Below are 25,921 nucleotides of genomic sequence, written 5' to 3' on the forward strand. Positions count from 1 at the left end.
TTTTACCATATGTGGGAAAAAAAAAGCAGTTTCTGGAAGGATATAAAGATGAGTAAAAGGATGTGAAGAGGAAGTGTCTCTCCTCCCCTGCTTCACACACAGTACTACTTTAGTAGATATAAGCATATTCTCTTGATCTTTTCTGCCCCTTCAACTTGAAAGCAGGGATATGCAAGCAGTTAATTTGTGACAGTAGTGAAGACTTTGGATTGTCTTGTTAAGTGGTGAGACTTGGGTTCTAATACTGGATGTGCTATCAGTAGTACCTACGTTAATCTTGCAATAGTTTGTCTTTCTGCAGTTTCCTTATCTACCTATAACTGCAAAGTTCTTGGCCTAGTGTCTGTACATTAGGCACTCTAAATAAAATGTTACAGGAAACTAGGTAACAGGGCAAGAATTACCATCATCTAATCAAATCACATACTCTGAGCAGATGATACAAACCCCTAACCACTTTCTAAAAATTTTTTGAAATTTCAACACTAACAAAAGGGGGTGGTTCTTTCCTGGGGGTGATTTTATCTCCCAGGTGACTTCTGGCAATGTTTGGAGGCATTGTTGGTTGTCACAATGGTGTGTACACTGCTGGCATCTTTGGAGAGAAGTTAGGGATGCTGCTAAACATTCTATAATGTACAGAATAGCCTCCACAAGAATTAATTATGTGGCCCCAAATGCCAATAGTGCTGAGGTTGAGAAACGCTGAAATAGAGCAGTAGTTAAAAAAAAAATCAGCAAGTAACCAAAAATAAAACAAAGGTGTACTGGCCCCAGCCCAATTAGTGTGGGTCAGAATGCCAGTTGCACAGGCTATGTGAACTTGAAGGTAAGGTTGAAAATCAACAGATTCCCAAGTTTTGAATATTTCAAAGGAATATGATAGCATGCAAATTATCACGCATTAAAAAAAAAAAAAAAAACTAATGAAAAGCTATGGCAACATTCCTAATTTTATCATTTCAAAATATTTAGTCTTTTGAGAAACAGTTTTAGTAAGAAGTCTGATAATTAAATACAAGAGCAGAGACTAAGTAAAATGCAGACCAAAAGCACAATGATACCCCTTCACATTTACTAGAATAGCTACAGTAAAAAAACAGATGTAATAATAAGATGTAATAATAAGAGAAACGGAAACCCTCAGACATTGGTGATGAGAAAATAAAATGGTGCTGCCTCTTTTGGAAAACGTCCTGATGGTTCCTTAAAAGGTTAAATAAACAGAAACCACATGATCCATCATCAAGCTCACTCCTGGGCATATATTTAAGAGAAATGAAAATGTATGTTTGCATAAAAACTTGTACACGAATGTTCATGGAATCAATATTCACAACAGCCAAAAGGGAAATACAAATGTCTATCAGATGAAGAATAGAAAAATAATGTGGTATAAAGGAATCAAGTATTGATATATGCTATCACATAGATAAACCTTGAAACCATTATGCTAAGTGGAAGAAAATGAAAGTAGAAAGGACCATTCCATTTACATGAAACGTCCCAAGAGACAGATTTCATAGAGAAAGAACATATTTTGGTAATTGCCTAGGGTTAGGGGAAAATGGCGAATGACCAATAATGAGGATGAGGTCTCTTCCTTGGATGATGTAAAGTGTCCTAAAACTGATGATGGTGATGGCTGATAGTTGTGTGAATATACTAAAATCCACTAAATTATGACTTCAATGGGGGAATTAAAGCTCATTAAAATTGTTATCCAAGTGGGCAACTGTATTTTTCCTTCTCCAACTTACTTAGATTCCAGTCAGAAATTGTATCATCATCATCAATTTCATCATCATCATCTTCTTCTTCTTCAATTCCATCTTCATCATGCTGCTGAGCCACGGTCCTTGATCGATGAAAACGTGGTCTTATATCCTGCTCACTATCAGGAATTGTTTCATCTTCTTCCACATCACCCTTTTTCAAAGTGAAATTTTTCATGATATTCATTAAGCTAGTAATATGTACACAAGTAAAAAAAAAAAAAAATCAGAATATCCAGGGATGGGGTCATGTGAAGGACTGTTTTCTGTGGTACAGGGGACCGAACCCCAGAGTCTCACACATGTTCAGCAAGTACTTTACTACTGAGTCACATCTGTACTCCCCAAATTTTTGAGACTGGGTCTCACTAAGTTGTTTAGGTTAGCCTTGAACTTGTAAACCTTGAATAGCTAATCATAAGGTGTGTGTCACAGTGCCTAGAATGCACAAGATTTTGAAGCATACCTCCTTGTCAACAACTACTTCCCTATCCAGAAAATAGTTCCTTGTGAAAGGGAGCAAAGGGCAACATACAATACCTATTAGGCCATCAAGCCCTTTAGCTGCACTATATATTGCCTTCCATGAGGTGGTATAATCTAACAGAATCAAATTCAGAGCAGCATATGTAAGAATAATTTAAATATAAACTCTAAGTAGTCTAAATCAAAGATAAACTAATGATAATCTTACTGTAACTAATATCAATTAAGCTAGAATTTATAACCATTTAAATTCATTGTTCTGTCTTTGGACTTTTGTAGCCTATTATATGCAACGGGCAGCCTATTTACATAGGGCCTATTCTAAATTAATGTTTTATTGGTCAAATTAAAAATCTACCAGGTCAATATAAAAGTCATCTTCCCTATTCATCAGAAGTTTCCTTACCTTAAGCAGGATAATATCTAGATCTGAGTACTTCATGCCATTCACTAATACAGGAATCAATCTATAAGAAATTAATTCATGAAACAAAACAATTTAATAGAATGAACAAGAAGTGTTAACCTTATGTACACTAATAAAAGCAATGAGACAATCACTGGTAATATTATCTTTGAGCATCCAGGTAGTATAATCACCCAAAAACTCCACAAACACTAAACCAGGTATAAATTGCCTAGAGAAAAATTTGTAATATTTATAAGGAACTTTAAAATGCTCATACATATTGGTTAAAAATTACTCCCAGGAATTCCAATGTAAAGAAATAATCACTTATGACAAAGAAAGATTATTCTTCCAGGATTATTTATGACTGGGAAAAAAAAAGCTAATAAATACTCAATGAGAAAAATGTGCACATAGTATGCACAGATATAACAGGGCACACTATGATATAAAACAGTACAGTCATTTAAGTGTTAAAAACTAATGTTGTAGAGGAAATTGCACAACACACAAAAACTGAAGAGCAAACCTTAAAACTGATCATATTCTAAAGCACTAATTATATGTGAGAAGCAATTTTAAGCACATTATACATTATCACATCTAATTCTTCCCCAAATGCTCTAAATATATGGTATTTGGTATAAGATGATTGCACAGAAAAATAACATTAAAAACCAACATATCAAAAATATAGTGATGACTTCTGCAATTTAATTTTCTTCCATGAGCCTGTAATACTTTGTTTTCAAAAAAGTAAACATTACTTTTAAAAGTCACTATTTTGGGTTAAAAATAGATAACAATAAAATTTTGCAGCATCTCAACTGGTGGAAATCATCTTTAGGAAAAAATTCCACCTTGGGATCCATGGTCAAAGTAGAAATATTATTTAAGAGAGAACTATGCCAGCAACAGTGTCGTATGCCTGTAATATCAGCGCCTGGCAGGCTGAGGAAGAAGGACCGCAAGTTCAAAGCCAGCCTCAGCAAAAGTGAGGTGCTAAGCAACTCAATGAGACCCTGTCTTTAAATCAAATACAAAATAGGGCTGGGGATGTGACTCAGTGTTTAGTGCCAGAGATCAATCCCCAGGTCAAAAAAAGAGAGAGAACTATGTCATAAATGGTCCAAGATTAATTATGAATTAAAATATTCTAATTTATTAATCATGGAATTTTAAAAAGGTAATCAATTCTTGAAACTCTTTATACTTTCAACAACAGTAAAATTAAGCCTGACTTCTTTAGAACCTCAATCCCTCATGGCAGAAAAATGAATTTTATAAAAATATAAACATGGAAGAATCACTGTTAAGAAATTAAATTTAAGAACAAAGCATGATTTACAAGTAGGAACACTTACTTAGGAAGATGCCTTACGAGTACATCTTTGCATATTGGCTGCTCAGCCAAAGTTAACCAAAATTCACAGGCTTCTAAAGCCACATTTTCATCTTGGTCTTGAGTCCTCTGTAGCATGTACTGTAGAAAGAATCCTTAATATTAATCAGTTTAAATAATGCAATTAATAATTAATGTAAACTCAGGCTTGTACCATACCAAACTAAATTCAAACATATCAAACGAAATTCATTCGTGATTTCCCAATGCACCTGGAGATGGAATTGGGGAGTCAACTGATGAATTCCTACTACATACATGCTCCTCTTCTGGACTCAAATGCCTCACTTGACAAAACAAGGCAACACAACAGTTGTCACATTATGCCATATCATGTCCTACTCCTATGCTGAGTATTGCTAAATAAAGAACTGTAACATTATAAATTTGGCTCCCCAGCTGTTACCTAAGCAAGTGATAAAATTTCTTAACTTTCTGATTAATGCCAAACTCTCACTAATCTTTTAACCAGCCCCACCTGGCTCTTCACAGGAGAGTTTCATCAGAGAAAACATCATTTATCCTAATTATGCTGAAACATATCCTCATTTCTAGAACTAATTTTCCTAATGTTTGAGAACGGAAGTTGCTGCACACCATGGAAGATAAGCCTTCTTCTAATGTTTCTTAAGGATCCTCCCTCTCCACATAATAAGGAACTTTTAAAGTGAAAGGGAGGCTCTACATAACATACTCCTTGATGTATTTGCAAGGCTATATAATATTCATGTAAAAATACAAAATACATTCAGCAATCTGGAAATAGATAGTATAAGTTTGACTCTAGCAGTACTGAGTACTGCCTAAACAATAATTTATTTTCTATCTTGTTATTGAAAAATCCCTTCCTTTCATGATGGTTAAACTGTGATTGATATACTTAAAATTTCCTAACAATTTTCTTTCAATTACATGGAGACTGAGAGAGCCTTTAAAAATCTAAATGATCTGATTAACTATATATAGATACTTACTTTTCAGATATAAATTTACTATATATATATTTTACTTATCAGGTAATAGTATAGCTGGAACCTCTATCCAAATTGGTATTTAGAAATGGTTTTATGATTTAAAATCATTGCATTGCAGTCATATCATATCAAAATAATTAATTCTCATATTTTTTATTGGTAAACTTTTTTTAATTACAAAAGAAAGCAATAATATTTTTGGGCATGTATATTTGTAACATGTCAGAACTCTGTAGAAGTGGAATTATTGAATGAAAATATATGCACATAAGATAGATGCCAAATGATAATGTAAAAGACTGCAGCAATTTATACTCCACAAGATATCCATATCTTCCATCAACAGCTATGGTATTTATTATTTATTTTTACCTTGTATTAACTTATGTGTGAAAAATATTTCATTGCTATTTTAATTTTTCTGATTACCAGTGATATTTTTCTTGAAGGATAAAACTTCCTTCTCAAGATAAAAAAAAAAAAAAATCTAAATGATCTGTAGAAACTAAAATAGTCAATATCATTTTCATGACTTACAGTAGATCAGATAAATTTTACCAGTAAGGTATAGGAAGGAACTTTTTAAATTTTCAACTTCAACAACCCAATAATATGGTACTTATCTCCCAAAGTTTTATTGCTTATTTAGTCTGACCCTCATTTTATAAACTCAATGTAAATATTTCCTGGTTATTACAATTAAAAGCTCTCTAATTCTTTAAATAACTTCCTCCCATAGTATCTTAAATCTTATGAAATAACAATCACCATAAAGATAACTAATTTTAAGATAATCATAATTCATTTTATAATCCCCCATGTGTCATATAAATTAGAAAACCAGTTTCACATTATGTATCTTGTGTCCAATATTTTTCTTGAGGGAACAATGAAGAAAGTCTTTAAACTATCTGTGTTACCTCAACTATATTATGCATATGAGGAAGCAGGCGATCCATTCGAACTTCAAGCAACATGACAAGAGCCCGGCACACGTTTTTTCGTACCTCTGGTTCCTCATCACCAGCCAAAGCAAAGAGATTCTATTGCATGAGAAACACAATATTTTTTTCTAGTTAAAAAATTCCAACATATTAGAAATGTTTATGTATAATAAAAAGAAATCTGTAAGCTAGTGATCTTTAAAGAAAACTTAAGATATAATACCAAAAAAAAAGATTTAATTAAATGGCTTTCAGTATTAGAAAAGACAATTAAATGTATAACAACTGCCAAAGATTTTGATAACAGATGAAAAGCCATTCTCTTACAGTATAATCAGTTGTGTTTTGAGTTAATTTTTGTTTATAAGAACAAAACAGTTTCATTAGAAGACAGGGCACCCGAAACAGAGGTTAACAACCTAACCCTACATTGCTGCTGCTCACAAAGTCAACTACTGGAAAAGAATTATAATAGCAATTACAGCAATCAATCTTAAAGCTATTTCTCACAAGTTCCTCTACAAGCTAAAAAAGAATGTATGAATGGAAAATAGATTATTTCATTTAATCTTTTTTTTTTTTTTCAATCACACAAGAGTCTTTATTGCAAGCTTGAGCCTGGACTCAACTGTTCCCTATGAAGCGGTCCCAGGGAGTGAGTCCCGGTCTTTTATTCAGTGAGGTTTTATAGGTTTTGGGGGGATACTATACTCTATGTGTCACAACATCACACAGCAAATCATTCCATACCTCGGGAAAAATCAAACAATAACTCTTAACATTGATTAGCACATTCAATGGCGGGAACAAGTTGGGTAGGGGTGATTGGTTAGTACAATAGTGGGATTCGTTTGAACTGACTGGTTTAGGCCACGAGGAGTGTACGTGCTACATGGTTTCCCAACATGTTATCAAGGTTGAATTTTACAGATAAGGAACTAGAAATCAACAAAGGATAGGGAGGAGAACAGTGATAGACATGCAAGCATCTGTAAGGAAATATAATTTAGAAGAAATTAAATGCTTTCTGTATTTATCTTTTTTCTGGAGATAAAAGTTCTTCAGGATTACACTCAGTGGGGACAAGAATATTTCCTGACAGTTTAAAATAGTTCACATTACAGTTAAATACCACAAGGTCAAAACTTTGCTACCTGAAAATCCTATAGTCAGTTTTCTTCTCTACAGAAGTCACAAACCTCTGGAGGAAATGCAGACATCCAGTAATCCCTCAGTAATGGTAGGCCTAGCCAGTGAGGAATCTGAATTTGTTTTGTTTGGATTCTTAAGTTCACTCTAACTTCACTATTAACAAGCTTCCATTGAAAGAAGTTATTTCTTGCAGAGGTTGCAAATGAGGATGTGAAAAAAACAATGAAGCTTTCCTTAAGTCACTCAAGAAGTTTTATCTACACACACTGAAAGCAGTAAAAAACAACCATTAAAAAAAAAAAATACACAAAATCCAATATGTCCCAATGTTTTTTTTCTTCAGAAAATCAGTCTCTCTAAAAAAATGAATCTGAAATTTTGTTTTTTCCAGTTTTTATTGGTGCATTATAGATGTACACAATGGTGGGATGAGTTGTTTTATATATTCATATAAGCACACAATTTAACAATATAATTTGGCCAGTATTACCTCCTATTATTTCCCCTTTCCTTTCCCTTCTCCCTCCCTGGAACCTGAAACTTTATTACAAAAAAGACCAAAGAGAAGTGCAATGATTAAATGTGACACTAGGTCAAGTACTGTTAAAGTAGCACTTTTTAAACTTCAATTTTTCCAAGTCCTGCTCCTATTTCTGACATCCAATTCAGTAGGTTTCTTTTAATCACAGATATTTTATAGGGCCAGAGAAGAAAGCTCTTCCCAGAAGGTGTTACTTATATATTACACACGTACCCTTCGTTAAATTTTACTAAAACTATTTAATTCATTTTTTTACCTCTTAGAGAATAGTAACTAGGCTAGAGGGTGACAGTGTTATTCGTTCAATTAATCACCATGTACCCATTATTTTCATTACTACTATTACTGAATGAATACCCAGGTTTGCCAAGGTATATGTACTGGTAACAAATAGACTCCTCATTAACATTCTGTCAAACTTAGCAGACATAACATCAGCCCCTGAAGAAAACATTCATAATTAAAGAAAATGATTAGTCTACTAATCCATTTAGCAAATTATTACTGAAGGTCCACTATGTGCCAGTTATTTCCTTATAGGTCTATTATCTAGGATTAGCAAAGATGCTTTACTATGGTACTTATCAGTAATGTAAAACATTATAAAATGCCAGGAGATTTTTAAAAAATATTTATTTTTAAGTTTTAGGTGGACACAGTATCTTTATTTTACGTTTATGTGGTGCTGAGGATCAAACCCAGTGCCTCATGCATGCTATGCGAGCACTCTACCACTGAGCCACAACCCAAGCCCAAGGAGATGTTCTTGACCCACTCACTGAGGATTTTTATCTCCAGAAGAGAGTTTCTTTTATTCTAAATTATATTTCCTTATAAGATACTGGTATATCTATAACTGTTTCTTTTATTAAGCTGTGAAAGAATGCTACTATGACTACAAGAGAAACCTCTATTACCTCTAAATATAACAGCTAACACAAGAAGCTTATTTTGTGGTGAGCCCTGTTCTATTTTATTTATAGCAACTAGCTTTATAATAAACACAATAAGGGAAGTCAATGTCAGTCCCATTTATAGACGATAAAATAGAAAAACATTAAATAAATTAAATAAAATACCCAAGGTCACATAACTACAAAGCTGAGGATAGAACCTAGGCAGTCTTGTCCAAGACTTTAAAAAATTAAGAAAAAAAAATGTTATTTAATTATTATTATTTTGGGGGTACCAGGGATTGAACTCAAGGGCACTCAACCACTGAGCCACATCCCCAGCCCTATTTTGTATTTGATTTAGAGACAGGTCTCACTGAGTTGTAGCGCCTTGCTTTTGCTGAGGCTGGCTTTGAACTCTCATCCTCCTGCCTCAGCCTCCCCAGCTGCTGGGATTACAGGTGCGTAAGCTTATTTTATTTATTTTTATCTGATGCTGAGGATCAAATGCAGTGTCTCATCCATGCTAGGCAAGCGCTCTACCACTGAGATACAACTGCAGCCCCTTATCTAAGATTTTCTAACACTACCCAGTACATTGTATTATCTCCACTCAAAAGTATACTAAAAACACCTTGCAGGTATACTAGGGGCAGGGGGCTCAGAAAGAGCCAGGGATGATGGTATATACCTGTAATCCCAACTGCTTGGGAGACAAAGGCAAAAAGATTAATTGAGCCCAAGGATTTGAGGGCAACACAGTGAGACACAATATCAAAAACCTCAAACCAAACCAAAACAACAACAAACCCCAAAATCAAGTCAGATGTGGTAGCACACACCTGTAATCCCAGTGACTCTGGAAGCTAAAGCAGGAGGATCAAATTTGAGGCCAGCCTCAGCAATTTAGCAAGATCCTATCTCAAAGAATAAAAGGAACTGGGGATGCAGCTTAGTGGTAAAGCATCCTAGGTTCAATTACAAATTACAAAAAAATCCTCAGAAGGAGCCAATCCATTTAAAAATTAAGCAAAGAAAAAAATACCCCTATGATTCCCTTCCTCCCAGGATTTCAACAGTATTATCAGCAGCATGATCTCTAAAGGATTTTTAAGAACAGGTGAAAAGAAATGGACCATTTTATTAAATTTCATTTAATGAAAATAAATAGAAGACAAGATGCCTAAGGAACCTTAATATCTTCAACTGTTCTCAAGCAACAGACGTTTTGAAAAGTAAATGTACTGTTTCTGGTTCATGGCCAAAAAACTATGCTTTTATCAAAAAATGTCTTTAGAGCTGTTTGTTGAGATACAACAGTTCATTTTTTTCCCTTGACACCTCTAATTTTACAAAAAACATCAGAAATCCCTGCTTACCTATGGGGACACAACCTGAGAAATGCATCTTTGGGCAATTCCATCATTGCACACATCACAGTCCATTCATACAAACCTAAATAGTATAGCCTACTACATACTGAGGTTATGGGACCACATCATATGCTGCCCACTATTCAATGGAAGGTAATTACTATGTCCTTTTAGTCCATACTTTCAGATTCTTTATTGGGCAACTTTATCCAACCTTACCAGTTTTTCATGTTTCAAATACTGGAATAACTTCCATATACAATCTGAACAATATATTGATAGGAAAACTTTTAAAGTATCAAGATAAACAGACACTTACACCTTATAATAAATGTTTGTATTACAAGCAGAAAAATTTTTATTTTCAGCTAATAAAAATTACAAAGTCTATACTGTATCCAATTTTAATACTACCAGAAATAATAAGTCAAATACTATTCACAATTATAAGTTATTTAAAAAAAATACGAGCTGCTAGCATTATTTAACATTCTTGAAAACAAATGGGGTGGTGACAAATCTTACCTCAATAAAAGAATCAATGTGCAACATCAGAGCTTGAGTCCTACTAATGATAAACTGATTGACACATGCAACAGCATGAGACCTAGAAACAAAGTTTGAAGTTTAACATATGCTCAGTGTGGTTTTTCTGTCTACAAGACTGGCAAGATATTAAACATTCTTTCATAAAAATATTTTGGTACATGCATACCATATAGACAACCACTAAAATGAAAGAGTCAAATCTCTGTGTATCAATAAAGATTGATTTTCTTCCACTTAATATGTTGTTCACAAAGTTACAAAGCAATGTTAGCGTTTCTAAACAAATGAAAAAAGTCTGCAAGGACATGCAAATTTTTAATAGTGGATAGCATTAAAAAGTAGAGGATTAGGTGAAGGGAACAATTTATTTTATATGCTAAAGATTATTAACTAATGTATGCATTCCTTTTGAAACAAAAATGTAGAACCAAATAAGGCATACCCAATTCAATCCTTCAGCATTATCATTAAAAATACCCTTAATCCAATCACTTTCCCTGCCTTTACTTCTTACCTAGTGCGCACCTTGATCTCTTCCCAGGGTTATTACATAGGTCCTAGTTGGTTTCCTAAATCCTAATGTGTCAAGCCCTATTATAACCTGCCTGACACACATTAAACAACAACAACAAAAAAAACCAAAAACACTTCTTCAGATTGCTACAATAAAACCTAATCTATTTTTCCTGCAAAAGGCTAATGTAATATTTTAAGCTTCATGGACCACATATAATTTTTACTATGCCTTCATTTTGTCCTCAAATATAGTCTTTTAAAACCATTCTTGGCTTATAGGTTATGGGCTGAAATTTCACTCCATGGGTAAGAACTAGCTAGTTAACCTTTACAATAGGGCTCCTTCTCCCCAGCCTCTATCTTTGGTTTCTATGGTGCTACAGTGAAGTTTTTTCTTTTACTATTCTAAAAGGCTTAATCCTAATTCCAGGGCCCTTTCACTTGCTATCTCTAAAATGTTCTTCCCTTTGATCTTCCAAAGAATCTTTATTTTGTTCAGTCTCTGCACAAATGTTACCATTACAGGGAACCTCCTAGATCAAACATTTAAGGTATTAGGTTATAAGGAGATCTGAATCATATTAAGTGTGTGGCACAAGGTAAGCAGTTATGATTTAAAGTCTCATCTATAAAATATCATATTCATCCATTTATTGTGGGGATTAAACTCAACAAGCAAATGTATGTTAAGTCATTGGCACAGTAAGTAAATGGGAAAAAATAATAAGAAAAGTGACTTCTTAAAGGGTTTTTAAACTGAACTTAAAAGTGTTTGTGTGTGTGTGTGCATGCACATATTGGCAAAATTACTATTATTACTACTGTTTCCAAAATAGTTTTTAGAAAATTAATAGCAGGATGTACATTTTTAAAAAGTATTTTTTAAGTTGTAGATGGACACAAAATCTTTTTTATATGGTGCTGAGGATCGAACCCAGGGCCTCACACATGCGAGGCAAGCATTCTACTATTGAGCTACCTACAATCCCAGCCCAGGATTTACATTTGTAAGTTCATAGTCGGACAAATAAACTCCTTTACCTCATGATCTTTTGTTGAAATAGCTTGCTTAATACACGTTAGTTGTGAACATTGCCAATAAAGGAAAAAATTAGAAAATTTAACTTAGGAAAATTACCACTTATAATACTATTGAAGAAAATCAAGAGCCTAGGAATACATTTAATAAAATGTGAAAGACTGCTAAAAGTATAAAAACTTTTACTGTAGACGCCTATTTTCCCCAAATTGATCTATAAATGCAACACAATTCCAATATATATTTCAAGTTTTTGTAAAATCTGTTAGTTCTAGGGTTTACATGGAAAAGGATCCTTACTGTCCTGTTTGTAAACTCTTAAAACAAACTTCTTCATATTGATAATCTGATGATTAAGGAACAATAAAAAGAAAAAAAAATGTTCCTGGTATGTATTCATATATTAGTCAATGTCTTAATGAGATCTGTCTGAAAACATGTAAATGGCATTATTTCCTAAAGAATAAAAATTTTCCCAATATAATCCTTTTCCTATAGACCATAGTATTTTTATATTGGAAAAAAAATCTCTTAGAAGCAGCTGAAGCTTTAATAAGCTCAGAGTAAATTCTGCAAAGTGGAGAATGTTTCAGTTATTTTCATCTTGCAGTTTTTGCATATTTTAGATCAAATACTGTTTGGCCTATCTTCCAACATCAATTTTTGTTAGACATAACTCTTCAAATAAGTTGCTTATGATTATTTCCACTGCCCAATGCATGTTTTAAATCTGTAAACTTAGTCAGCACGGTGGTGCACGCTTATAATCCTAGCGGCTGGAGAGGCTGAGGCAGGAGGACTGTGAATTGAGCAACTCAGTAAGACTCTCTAAATTATTAAAAAAAAAAAAAAAAAAAAAAGGGCTGGGGATGTGGCTCAGTGGTTAAGTACCCCAGAGTTCAATCCCTGGTATCCCCTGAAAAACAAAACAAAAAAACCTGTAGGCTTTATTATTTTCATTCAATTCCAGGAGAGAATTTAAATTTAACTTATTATAAATAGTAGTATAGTACTATTGAACAGTTAGTCCAAATTAAGATATTCTAGAGCATGACTTAAAAAACTGAAAACTTATCTTGATGTAGTTTGAAGTCCCCTTGTTTAACTTGTTTACTTCTGAATACCAAAACATTCCAATATCTCTTTTTTAAATAACTGCAATTGCTAAAAGCCTCAAAAGCTCATTGCCCTAAAATAAGCCAGAATTGTTTGAGGCTATGTACATAAAATAGCAACAGAATACAATCGAGAAATCATAAATTGACCATATACACATGGAATTTTGCATGATAAATGAGATTTTTAAATCAATGAGAGAAGAAAAAAATTATTTTTATGAATATACTTACAAAAATATTGTTATTTAAATAGAAAAGACAGAACACATTCCTATCTCGTGAGCCAGGTGGCACACACCTATATACTTCCAACTACATAGGAGGAGGCAGGAGGATCACTTGAGCCCAGCCTGAGCAATACTGAAAGAACCTGTCTCAAAAAAAGTATCCCCATAACATGCCTACAGACAACAGATATATTTATCTATTAAACATCAAAAAGCCTCACTTGAAAATTCCTGTGTCAAACGGAACACAGAATAACACACAAGGAAAAAAAGGACAACAGAAAAAGGCAATGCATAGAGCCAATAATATTCATTAAGATATCCATCATTCCTTATTGACAGGAAAGTACACTAGCAATACAATGAGATATTTTATATATATTTGATTTGCAATATTTAAAGCATGACAATACCAAAGGCGGTACATGTGTACCCACAGAATCTTTTAAATCTTTGATTAACAGAGTATGAATTGGTACAACTTGTTCTGAAGTTTGATATTGGCAGCACTATTAATAGTAGCAAAAACCCAGATGTCACCCAAACGCAGCCAGGGGAAAAGTGTACACCAAATTGTTTAATTGTCACGCAAGGCAAAATTACACAGTATTCAAAACAAATGGGCTATAGTGACATTATATGAATGCATCTTAGCAACATAATACTAAATAAAGTCAACAGAGATTACAATTAGTACAATGCCATTTTTATGATCCCATAAACAAACTGATATTCTATTTGTGTATAAATGTGATAAAATTATTTAGAAAGAAATGCAAGGGAAGGAGAGTTGAGATTTAAATGTAAAACTATACTCCATTTCCTCATTTTGTTTCCAAGTTCCCAACAATAATATGAGGGGACAACATTTTTAAGAGTACACAGTAAACACAAGTTAAACTTTTTAAGTTGTTAAATAATATGAATTATTGGAAACATTTATATAAAGATGAATATTAGTGCACAGAGAAATTACAGAGCAGATATCCATATCCACCCAAATATACATCAAAAAGAAAAATTTTAACTAGATAAAACAGAATCTCAAGTATGTAATCATGAGTATTCACTAAATAGAAATATTTTGTACCGCTGATCAAATGACCATCTACAAAATAAAACACTGAAATAATTATTAATATTTAATATCTAGCAATAGTATATCAATTACCAGGAATATTTTATTGGATTTTTCTTAATTGCTGAGAATTACTCACAAAAAAGTTAATATTCCTAGAAGTGAAGTATATAAACCACTCACTGGTTAAAAAGTCAATGGAGGAGAATTTCTGGGGGACACAAACTTCTATTTAGTTAATTATGCCACAAAAATAACAGTTTGAAAATATACTCCTTTCAATATGTATTTTGATGCCACCACAATTATACATCTAGTAACTAATTTCCAATCTGAGCATGACACAAGTACTACTTATGAAGAAGAGTAATTGAAATTACTAAGATAAAGTATGAAAGATTGAGAAATAAACAGAATTTAAGATACATATTCTTATAACCCCTTGGTAACATTGCTGATACCACAATCCTTTGAATACAGTTTGGAATTTTGAAGCCCAACTAATAGTTACAGTCTATGGAATACGGTCATGCTCTTGAACTCCTGAATAAGTGCCTCTAGGCAATGATTTTTATTTAAATAATAATGTGACATTTGATTATTTTATATAAAACCATGAAGCACCAACAAATATAGCAAAAACCAAAGTAACCAATAGTTAAAGAAGGAGCAATATTTTTCATAGAAAAAAGTTAGGGGGAAAAAAATCACAAATGGATCTCTCTCTCTCACACACACACACACACACACACACACACACACACACACAAAGAAGCCAACTGGTACAGCAGCTGCGGGAACACTTGAAGTTATGGAGCCTCATGCACTTCCAACAATTAAAACAACGACATCATATTTATAGCTTGTTAGGAACTGATGAACAAACTTAATAGGTTAGTTTACATATTCTAATATAAGTTTGGCAACTATGTGTGAGGCACTGTTGTAGAAATTAGGGATACAGAGATGATCAAGGCAGACCAGGTTAATTTCAGGATCAGCCAAGAAAACCTACTATATGATTTCAGGGTGTAATAAAATATTCTGCTACCTTTGAACTTAAAATGTTCACTACCCCCCATAATTTAGATGTGAAACTCTTCATTAAAATTACATCAGTTTAGTTATCAGAGGATGAAGAAAAGCAGAGAATAGGCCAGTCACTGAACCTGCAAACAGTGGTAGAAGGGGAAAGACGACAACATATGTTGAAAGGATCGAAGAGCTCACAGTATTATATCAAATAATGTTGCCTGACTCTAAGTGACAAGAATATGTAGATGTTATTCTGAAGGAATTTCTATTACACATCCACAAATGAAGGCATTTGAACTGGGCAAGACTAATAACTTTAAAAAAAAAAAAATCCCAAAGCCCCTCAACTAAATCTGTCTTATAAGAACTTGTAAGATGATGGCTGGTAAATACTGGGAATGTAATTAACTATGTGAATGTAATTAACTATATTTAATGAAAATTTCATCATTAAGAGTCAACATTTTATGGGATTTGTTATTAAAGTAGTAAATTTCAACTTAATTAAGTCTACCTTTGTGGAATATCCAATATTGTCTCTGTTTTTTTTTTCTCCCCTCAGTTCTGGGGACAGAATCCAGGGGTGATCTATCAGTGAGCAACAACCCCCAGCCCCTTTTGATTTTGAGACAGGGTATTGCCAAGTAGCTGAAGCTGGTTTTGATTACGTGATCCTTCTGCCTCAGTCCCCTAAGTCTCTGGGATTACAGATGTGTACCATTATATCTGGCCCATTATCTTTTGCTAATCACAAAAATACAAAATAGGGCAGAAGTAAGGCTTATATCAGAGTTTATAAATTAATATTCATCATATAAATACCTTATTTTGGGGCTACTGTGTTTGAAGAACTGTAAAAATTTGGGAATCATGATGTTGAGAGGGCGATCTAAAACATCACTATCTAAAATCTCAGCAGAATCTTCACATATCTTCTGAAGGGCACCAAATGCTCCCTGTAAAAGATACATACTTTAAATTATTGGAATTCATTCAAAACAAAGGCATTTAAAAGCAAACTGAGGAATATTGCTTAATTTTATGCATCAATGTTCTCAGCCCACATAAAATGCTGCCTTCTAAAATCTCTATATCATCAATTTTGAAATAAATTATACCATTGAAATCTACATTTTCATAGAAGTATATATGTAACCACTATAACTTCCCTTTTGGAAGAACATAAAGAAGTCAATACCACTTAAAATTTACTTATAGGTAAACCATTTTTTGGTTAAATGGTGACACAATCATTTAAGGGACAGACAATTCACATCGGCAACTATTTCCCTATAATCATTTTATCCCAAAGTGGATAATCCAAAATTCTTAATTTTACCATAGCAACTTTGTGTTTATTCTCCATAGTACAGTTAACTAAAAATTGCCTTTTTAGTCTTTAAGGCAATTACCAAACATCCTTTTAGAGTTTATAATGCATCAAAAAGAAACTTGGGAATATAAGTTTACAATTTAATTAAAAAATATAAAATTTCAGCCTTAGATTTAACACATTAAATATAACCTTGTTACTTATTAAGGCAACAACAAAATAAAAAAAACAAGTTTCAACTAAGAACAAACAATTTAGCAATCATTTCATACCTACACCTAAAAAGTCCACATCTTTAGTTCAGACAGATGACAAAAATATTTACTTAAAATACAATTTTTGTGTAGCTGCTACACAATTCACAATCAGGACAAATTTTTTATTCTTGGAAAATGCTTAAAATTTTCATCTGTTTACCATCACATCAAAGTAATATTTAAATAGAATCAACTGTTATATGGTGACTAAATATTACTTTTTCTGTAATTTTCTAAGTGTATTTTTAAGGAATTTGTGTGTGTGTGTGTGTGTGCACGCGTGTCTCTGTGAATTAAAAAAAAAAAATTGGGGGGAGGGGAGGATACCAAGGCATCCCAATACTTTGCCAACACTCCCTTCCCCCTACCTTTTCTTTCCTATTTCCTCTTCCCTAAGACAGGTTAGGCAACACACTACATCTCATAAAATTATTTGATTCCTTATTGTTAGGTTATTCTTATGCTTCTCTGCTTTTAAACCTTGCTACTGTTTGAAAAGGAAGGAGTTACTGCATTAGAAATTGTAAACACTTAAAATGGTTTCACTTAAAATAGACTTCTGCTCAAACTGGAAGCCTGCTATTGAAACAGATACTTTAGAAGTACTTATTAACAGCGAGAAACTGTAAGAGAAGAAATCCGTAGAATTCCTCTTTATCTTACCAAATGAAAAGGTTGCCATTGACTTAATCAATGCCCCCCCCAAAAGCCCAAGATCAGAATTACAATATGATTAAAACTAGACCAAAATGGGACATACCGCAAATTCATCATTTATTAAACATAAAAATGGTTCTGAGAAACTAAGAAAGTACTTACGGTCTCAGAATTTGGTAACTTTCGGTCTATCTTTAGATATGAACATAGCATTTCAACTGATTAAGTCTGGTAATAACTTTATTACATATATGTAACTCCCAAGAATAATTTTACAATAGAAAAACAAGATATTTTCTTATAGGAAACACAGTAAATTATAAGAAGCAAATATTCTTACCTCACAAGTGTTGTAATCTTCAGAATCCAATAGGCTACAGAGTTTTGGTAAGAGGTCAGGCCAGTTCTGCAATTCTCCCTTGGAAGCGATGGTTGTAATCAATATACCTTGAAAGAAAATACATATTTTTAAGAAAGCTGAGTGCATTGTGTTAAATAGCACCATGTCAGCAACACATTTTTAAATGTCCCATATCAGCCCAAGATTTCCAAACCATGTAAATAGCATTCATCAATCCCCATATTACCAAAAGCTACCTATAGAAAAAAAAAACCACAGCATAAATCAGATATTTCTAATCTTGTTTCCCAGCAATTCACCCTCTAAGTTGTTGCTTTTAAAAATATTTACTAAGTATCTCTATGAAAGACTAAAACTTGCTTCTCTTCAATAATGCCAAGATAGCGCCACTAATTAATGAACTCCAATTTCACAAAAATTATATATAAAAGAATAGAAAGAAAATAGACCAAAATATTATTACTAGCACTTATCACTAGGTGATAAGTTCATGAAGTTCAAATAAAAAATATCTGAAGAAGCTAAGTATAGCTCCCTGTTAATATGGAATCCAAGTTAAGGACCATGGTAGGGAAAAGGAAAGTAGTGGATCATCGACTGAGAATAATTCTGCATGTTAATGCAATCTGCAACATTCCACCTCATGTAGATAGATTATATACTCCTGCAACAGTTCCCACTTACTGGATCAAAGATGAATCGCCAGAAAGGCGATCTTCAATCTTGGAGGTTGGGTGGCACATGCTGACTGATCATGTCGTTTTGACTGACTGGAGTATTTCAACTGTGTTGTGCAGCTGCATTGTGAGAGTGGATTATGCAAACACACAAAAATGTTAACACAAAAGTTTTGTGTTAACATTTTTATCTGCCTTAGTAAATATATCATTAGTAATATGTAATATGCTCAGTGATTATGGTTCTTTTAGTACCACTAAAAGTATAAACTCTGACAGTAGGCAAATTATAAGTACTTTAAGCTGCAAAAACTAGTTTGTTAAAATGGAAAAAAGAAAAAGTACTCCTTTCCCAGACTTATCTTAAAAATTCAATGAAATACATAGAAAATGCCTGGCTTCTAGTAAATAATTATTACTGAATAGCAAATCTCACTGTGTGGATAAACTTTAATTTTCCACCTTTAGCTTTCAGATGGTTGTTTCAACAACATAACAACTAAAAAACAAAGCTTAAATAAAGCTGTTGGCAAATGTGCACTGTTCAGGGAAAAAGTTTAAATAGTAAGGATTAATGTATTAATTACATTAATTTTTTTTTTTTTAGTTGTAGATGGACATAATATCTTTATTTGTTTATTTATTTTTATGTGGTTCTAGAACCCAGTGCTTCATGCATGCTAGGCAAGCGCTCTACCACTGAGCCACAATCCTGGCCCCTGATTAGAGTTTTAAGACATAAAGCTCAAATGAGCTCTCCACTAAGATACAAAACTAACAAGACCCAATCCTTCTTGCAAACTTTCTTTCCTGAAGTTACAACATAAAAGAACTGAGAAAAAGGATCTGGATCTGCCTTAATAGAAACTAAGCATGTCTAAAAGACTGCAAATAAGTAATAATTAATAGAAATCAGACATAATCTACAATTTGGTACTAATGGACTGACATTTATTACTCCTGCTAGTAAAGCACTAAAGGATGTTGACTGAAAAATTCCAAAATCTGCCCCTTAATCACATCCACTCTTGAAAAATCTAATGAAAAGTCTGTCTTTAGAACAAGGGAGAAAAATCGGCCATACTTATTAAGATCTTAAATGTTTAAATAACACTTTGACCCCAAAATGCCACTTTACAAATTAATCCTGTAGAAACTTCCCAAAAGAATATAAGCATACATAAAAGGAAATTCCCTGAAATAGTAAAAATACAAATCATGTATTTTTTAGACAACTTTATATTCATGCAATGGATTACTGCAGTTAGTAAACTGTGATCCCTTCCAAATATATTTCCTTAATAAGATTCTCGATATGTATTATAAAGATTAAAAAAAAAATTTAAAGTGGGGCATGGTGGTGCACACCTGTAATCCTAATTACTCAGAAGGCTTGGCTAAGCCATGGAGTTGAAGGCCAGCCTGGACAAGATAGCAAAATCTTGTCTCAAAGAAAAACAATTAAAAGCCAAGGAGGCAAACTGATTGCTTTATAATCAGAAATCTTTTACTTAAAATATTTACTAAATTCTTAATATGGTACAATCATTTTATTAGTGTTTTTTATTAATTTATTTTTTTTTGAGAGAGAGAGAATTTTTCATATTTATTTTTTAGTTTTCGGCGGACACAACATCTTTGTTGGTATGTGGTGCTGAGGATCGAACCCAGGCCACACGCATGCCAGGCGAGCGCGCTACCACTTGAGCCACTTCCCCAGCCCTCATTTTATTAGTGTTAAGGAAAACAGATAACTCAAAACCCTACATGGTCCTTATCCTTATAGAGTTCAGTCACATTTGCACATTTGGCACTGTCTGTGGGCACTTTTGGTTGGCGCAACAGAGGGTGTTGCTGTCACTGGTATCCAATAGGTACAAATGAGAGACACTAATTATCATCCTATAATGCACAGAATAGCCCACCACAAAGAATTATCTAGTCTAAAATGTCAAGTGCCGAGATTGTAAAACCCTGGTCTAGACAAACAGAATTCTACTTAAATCAATAATGTATCATGCTTATGTTATTATACCCATCTCAAGAATTTTCTATTAAGGTTGATAAGTGAAGTTCTCAATTTTCTTAGAGATACCTTTCAAAAACCTACAAAAAATATTTTTACTTATTTTCTTAGGAGAATTAAGATTAACTAATTTAAAAGATAAAATTTCCAGATTTATTGGTGGGAAAGCACCAATAATTTATAATAATAACAAGCTCATCGATTTTCCTAAAGGAGAAAACAAAAACCTGGCTTTACTTTATCAAAAATAAAAAAGAACTCCTGATGATTCCAAGATGATGCTTTGGATGAGACAAAAACCAAAAACCAAACAGAACAACTTTAGAATCTTAATGCTGTGCACTCCTCCTTTAATAATTACTCCCCTCTTTAGGAGGGAATTCTGTATATCAATTTCACCACCACCTTTTCTAACCTGCATTAAAATGAGCCACGGGAAAGAACAAAAGTCATCTATTTTTAATTTAACAACATAAAACAGATAATTTAATTGGCTAAGCCATTTATTTCAAGTGATAAGCTTTATTTTATCCAATTAATATTATAGACATTTTTGAAAATAGAAAACCCCAATATACAAGTTGAGCATCCTTAATCTAAAAATTCATACTTAAAACTTTTTGAATGCTGACAAAGATTCAGATATTGACCTGGCTACAGTGGTATATGACTTTAGTAATCCCAGTGACTCAGGAGGTTGAGGCAAGAGGATTGTAAGTTTGAGGCCAGTCTCTGCAACTTAGTTAGACCATGTCTTAAGAATATAAATAAATAAATAAATAGAAAAAAGTAGCTTAGTTGTAAAGCACCCTGGGTTCAATCCTCAGTACCAAAACAAAAACAAAACAAAAAATGATTCAGATTTTGTAGCAGTTCAAATTTTAGATAACGGATGTTCAACTAATAAAGTATATGCAAATATTACAAAATCCAAAAATGTTTGAAATCTGAAAACACTTCTAAATCCAAGCATTTTGGATAAGGGATGTTCAACCTGTACATAATATTGAAAAACAAAATAATTAAATGTATCCACTACCCATCTTCAACAATAGTCATTAATACACACTCAATCACTGTTTCATCTATACCTCTATCCACACCTTCCACCTTCACAATCCAAACTGTTTCTTATCAAATTCCATTAAATGTCTTTTGGAATATATTGCAGTTATGTCTGAAGTTTATTCACTCATTTTTAGTGAAGCAGAGTAAAACAAATTACTAAATTAAAACTCTACCTCATTGGTTTCTATATTGAAAACTGTGGTGTGGTCTCTCACAATTAGGATATTTATATACATAACATAAATCAGAACCAAAACACCAAAAATCTTTCATATCCTACAAATACCAAGAAATAAAAATTACATCTATGTATGTCAATTTCATTTGTTTCAAAATAAGATGTCAGAAGACACTTTCAAGTATTTAAATAATTCTGGGCTAAGGATGTAGTTCAGTGGTAGTGTGTGTGTTTAATATGCACAATACTGTAGGCTTGATTCCCAGTATAAGAAAAAACCATTTCTAATAAAAACCCAGTTGCAAACATACTCAAAATCCAGCATTCCCTGGAATATCAATTTTCCTCTCCCCAATACTATTACTTCCAGCCTTTCAAATTTAAGGCACAAAGCACTGTAGTTTGGACAAAATGATAAGTTTATAATGAAATACAGTTTAGGAAAAACTATTTTGTATTTAATTTCTATATCTTGCCCTCCCTCTCCTTTCCTCTCAGCAGAATTGCCTTCTAAGGAAATCTACTTCTTTTAAAATCCCATTTGACCACATTTATGAAGATTTCTCTCCCTGATTTTTATACAGAAAAGGCTAGCAGACTCTACCCTTCTTTACTTCTCTAGCAAGAAGTAAAGCCTTGAGAAGGTATATAGGGTTATGTTAAAGTTACCTAGGAAGTCCTTTTCCTCAAACTACAATTATCTTCTACCTATCAAATTTGAAGCCAGTGTTAACAATGGCACTCTTTTTAATATGAGACTGTCCGGAGGGGAAATCAAAGAATCTCTGCTTTTTATTTAGATTTAGCTAGATACTTAAAAATTCTTTATTCACCTTTTATTTTATTTAATTTTTTTGGTGGTGCTGGGGATTGAACCCATGGCCTTATGCATGCAAAGCAATCATTCTCCCAAATGAATCTCTGCTTTTTAAGAGACAAACAATACATTTCAAACCTGAAAGACCATAATATACAAAACTAAATAAACTCAGTGAGTTTAACTGACTTCCATTTGACCAACATGCTAGACTAACGGCAATTTACTAGGTCCTTATAAAATTCAGCTGCTTAAACCCACGGCACACTAAACACTGCCTATTAGTAGGCTGCTCTGGAGTACTTCCTATTTCTACTGCTACCCATTGATATGTGTTCTTGCTAATAGCCAGTTTTGTGTTCCCAAACTGGTTTACAGCAGTTAATGTAATTAAACATTTATTACATGAACTGATAGAAGGTATGCTTTAAGAATACACTCAGAAAAGACTAAAAATTGCCAATGAATTACGTACAGATGAGACAAATATTAGAAACAAGTGGAAAAAAATAGTAAATATGTAGAATTCTATACTTAGATCGCTTTTATAGGAGGGTTTTCTTGGCATGAAAAAGCATTACACAACATAGACAATAAGAAACTCCAACTTGCAGAGTCAAAGAAAAGGCCTAAATATCACTTGTTGATGCTCCACTTGAACTAACATTGATTAAGCAACTACCAATGACTTTGATCTCAGTGGTAAAAGAGCTTTTAATGTAACAGTTAACACTATTTCAAAAGCACTTAAATGGTAATAAAAACATCTCCATCATAATTTAACATGAAATGAACAATGAAAATTCCGATGAAAATGATTTGTCACCTCTGAAAACTATCTAATTGGGATTAGTCAACTTTTTGTAATGTAACTTACCTACAGTGGCTCTGATCAGAGGAGAGGCATCACCAATATTATTTAAACATTCACTTTTAATAAAGTCTGTCACACCATTTGGGAAGTTCTGAAAATGTGCTTTCACGTTATTCTTCAAAATGAGGCCACTCAATGATCTTGTGGGTTCATCTGTAATAAAAAATAGCATTGAGTTTTAAAGTAGTTTTCATCTCAAAACATGCCAGGAACAACTTCAAAAACATTTCTTATTTAATGGTTGATTGCAACATTCCGATTTATTTTGCTATAACCAGTTTTTAAAAAAATCGATTATAAAAAAAATAGCTCTATAATATAGTTTAAGGTTTCTTGACCCTGGCACTACTGACATTTAAAGGATAATTCTTTGTTGTGGGGCACTACTCTGTACATTGTTAAGATGATTAGATGCATCACTGGCCATACAAAAGTATTTCTAGGTAATGTCAGATGTCTCCTAGGGAGGCCAAATTGCTCCTTTTTGAGAACCACTAATATGGTTTAAGAGTTAGTTTATATATGGCCACTGTACTAAAGCTTTGTTATCTGATATAAACATCATCATAGATCTCAAAGTATTAAGTCACTAAAAATATCCAATTAAAAATTAAACAGACATCAAATATAATACATGGGGTTACTTTCACATAATAATTGCCATAATTTATGTTTTTCACTTGCCTGTGAGCCTTAAAAAAAAAAAGGCAAAATAAACAAAAACATTTTACAATTAAATAAGTTAAATAAATAAATTTAAACTATGGTCTACAAATTGGCACCACCACCATCAATATTTAATAGTTAACATCTTCTAAATGCTTATTATGTACTAAACACTGCTAAATGCTTTTCAAGTATTCTGCATTTAATTCTTAAAAACTTGAGACAGATATTATTAACCCCTCTGTATAAGGAAAAAAACTGAGGCCTGGCCAAAGTTACACAAGACCAACTTCCTTAACAATGTGAGGAAACCAAATTAACCTCAGTAGTTTGGCTCCAGAGCATACACTCTGAATCACTCTACAGTATTACCTTCCTCTGAAAGGGCTGAAAGAGCAGGTGTAAAAGCCAGCGTGTTGAACAGATTGCTATTAATACTACTGCTTCAGCCATCTTCACATGTTAAGTAAATACCTCGATCTTGTTCTAGTTAGTATTATGCTCCCTAACTGACTGCCATTGAAATCTTCAAGTATAAAGCACATATAGAGGTAAAAAGAGTAAAGTTTCTCAGCACATAAACCCTATTCGGGTCATCACAGCAATATAACCTAAGAGCTCTATTTCATCTAAAAATTTCTTTCCATTCACAACTCATTTCAGCAAATATCTTAAAAGGAAAACACTTCTAAACTCTTAAGTTTAAAACAGCTGTGAAATAAATTGAACAGATATTTAACTTCCTCAAGTGATAAGCTTATTATTACTATATTAGCAAAATAATTTAGCCATGTAATTAAATGGCATGCATATTTGTTTACAAGAGGTACACATCACTTTTATAAGTCACAAGAGTTAATAACACAAAGTGAAACAATTTAACATTAAAAGTATATAGCTTCTGTCCAAATGTTTAAAAAAGCCAACTTCTTTTAAAATTAAGATTGTACTTCATAGTCTCTCAATTTGATCATCTGTAAAGTGAGTTCATCTCAGATCTCCAGATCTAGAATTCCTTCTCCATGATTCAGCAATAAATTTACTAAATAAGCATTTTCATTTAAAGATATTACTTACATATTCCTTCTGTAATGTGAATGGACACAATGCTAACATTATTACTAATTCTTTTTAAAGGAAAATTAGATACGCTAAACCTATTTTCTAATCTTCTGGGGGAAAAAAATTGATAGGCCCATACAAGTAGAAATACCAAGTGTTACACTACTGCGGGGAACAATCTTTATATTGAGAAAAAAGGGGGTTGAATGTTGTTCAGCAGTAGAGTACTTGCCTGGTACATATGAGGTCCCAGGTTCGACCCCTGATACAGCCAAAATAAATAATGTATCATAAACATACCATCAAACTAGAACATTTATTGCTGATTAAGATATGTTGAGAGAATTCCTAGTTTTTCAAAAGCTAGATTTAGAGTTTTAAATTCCCTACTATGTTTTTCAATCACAAAACCCACAAAATTAACCAGCAAATCA

General features: G+C 32.9%; 1 protein-coding gene across 3 annotated transcripts in view; it reads right to left on the minus strand.

The window, feature by feature from the left end:
• Tnpo1 (transportin 1) overlaps nucleotides 1–25,921 on the minus strand; it is an 89,684-nt gene that overhangs the window by 27,275 nt on the left and 36,488 nt on the right. For all 3 annotated transcript variants that reach the window (XM_046427269.2, XM_046427279.2, XM_046427286.2), the window contains exons 4-11: nucleotides 23,763–23,912; nucleotides 18,099–18,205; nucleotides 16,334–16,467; nucleotides 10,475–10,556; nucleotides 5,967–6,089; nucleotides 4,035–4,153; nucleotides 2,668–2,728; nucleotides 1,761–1,929 (exon numbers count right to left, since the gene is read on the minus strand). In XM_046427269.2, the coding sequence (XP_046283225.1) occupies nucleotides 1,761–1,929; nucleotides 2,668–2,728; nucleotides 4,035–4,153; nucleotides 5,967–6,089; nucleotides 10,475–10,556; nucleotides 16,334–16,467; nucleotides 18,099–18,205; nucleotides 23,763–23,912 (945 nt within the window). The remainder of the gene's footprint in view (nucleotides 1–1,760; nucleotides 1,930–2,667; nucleotides 2,729–4,034; nucleotides 4,154–5,966; nucleotides 6,090–10,474; nucleotides 10,557–16,333; nucleotides 16,468–18,098; nucleotides 18,206–23,762; nucleotides 23,913–25,921) is intronic.

This window comes from Marmota monax, unplaced genomic scaffold (assembly GCF_021218885.2).
Source record: "Marmota monax isolate L192 unplaced genomic scaffold, Marmota_monax_Labrador192_F-V1.1 WCK01_AAM20220418_F8-fsc00018, whole genome shotgun sequence".
Classification (NCBI taxonomy): Eukaryota; Metazoa; Chordata; class Mammalia; order Rodentia; family Sciuridae; genus Marmota; species Marmota monax.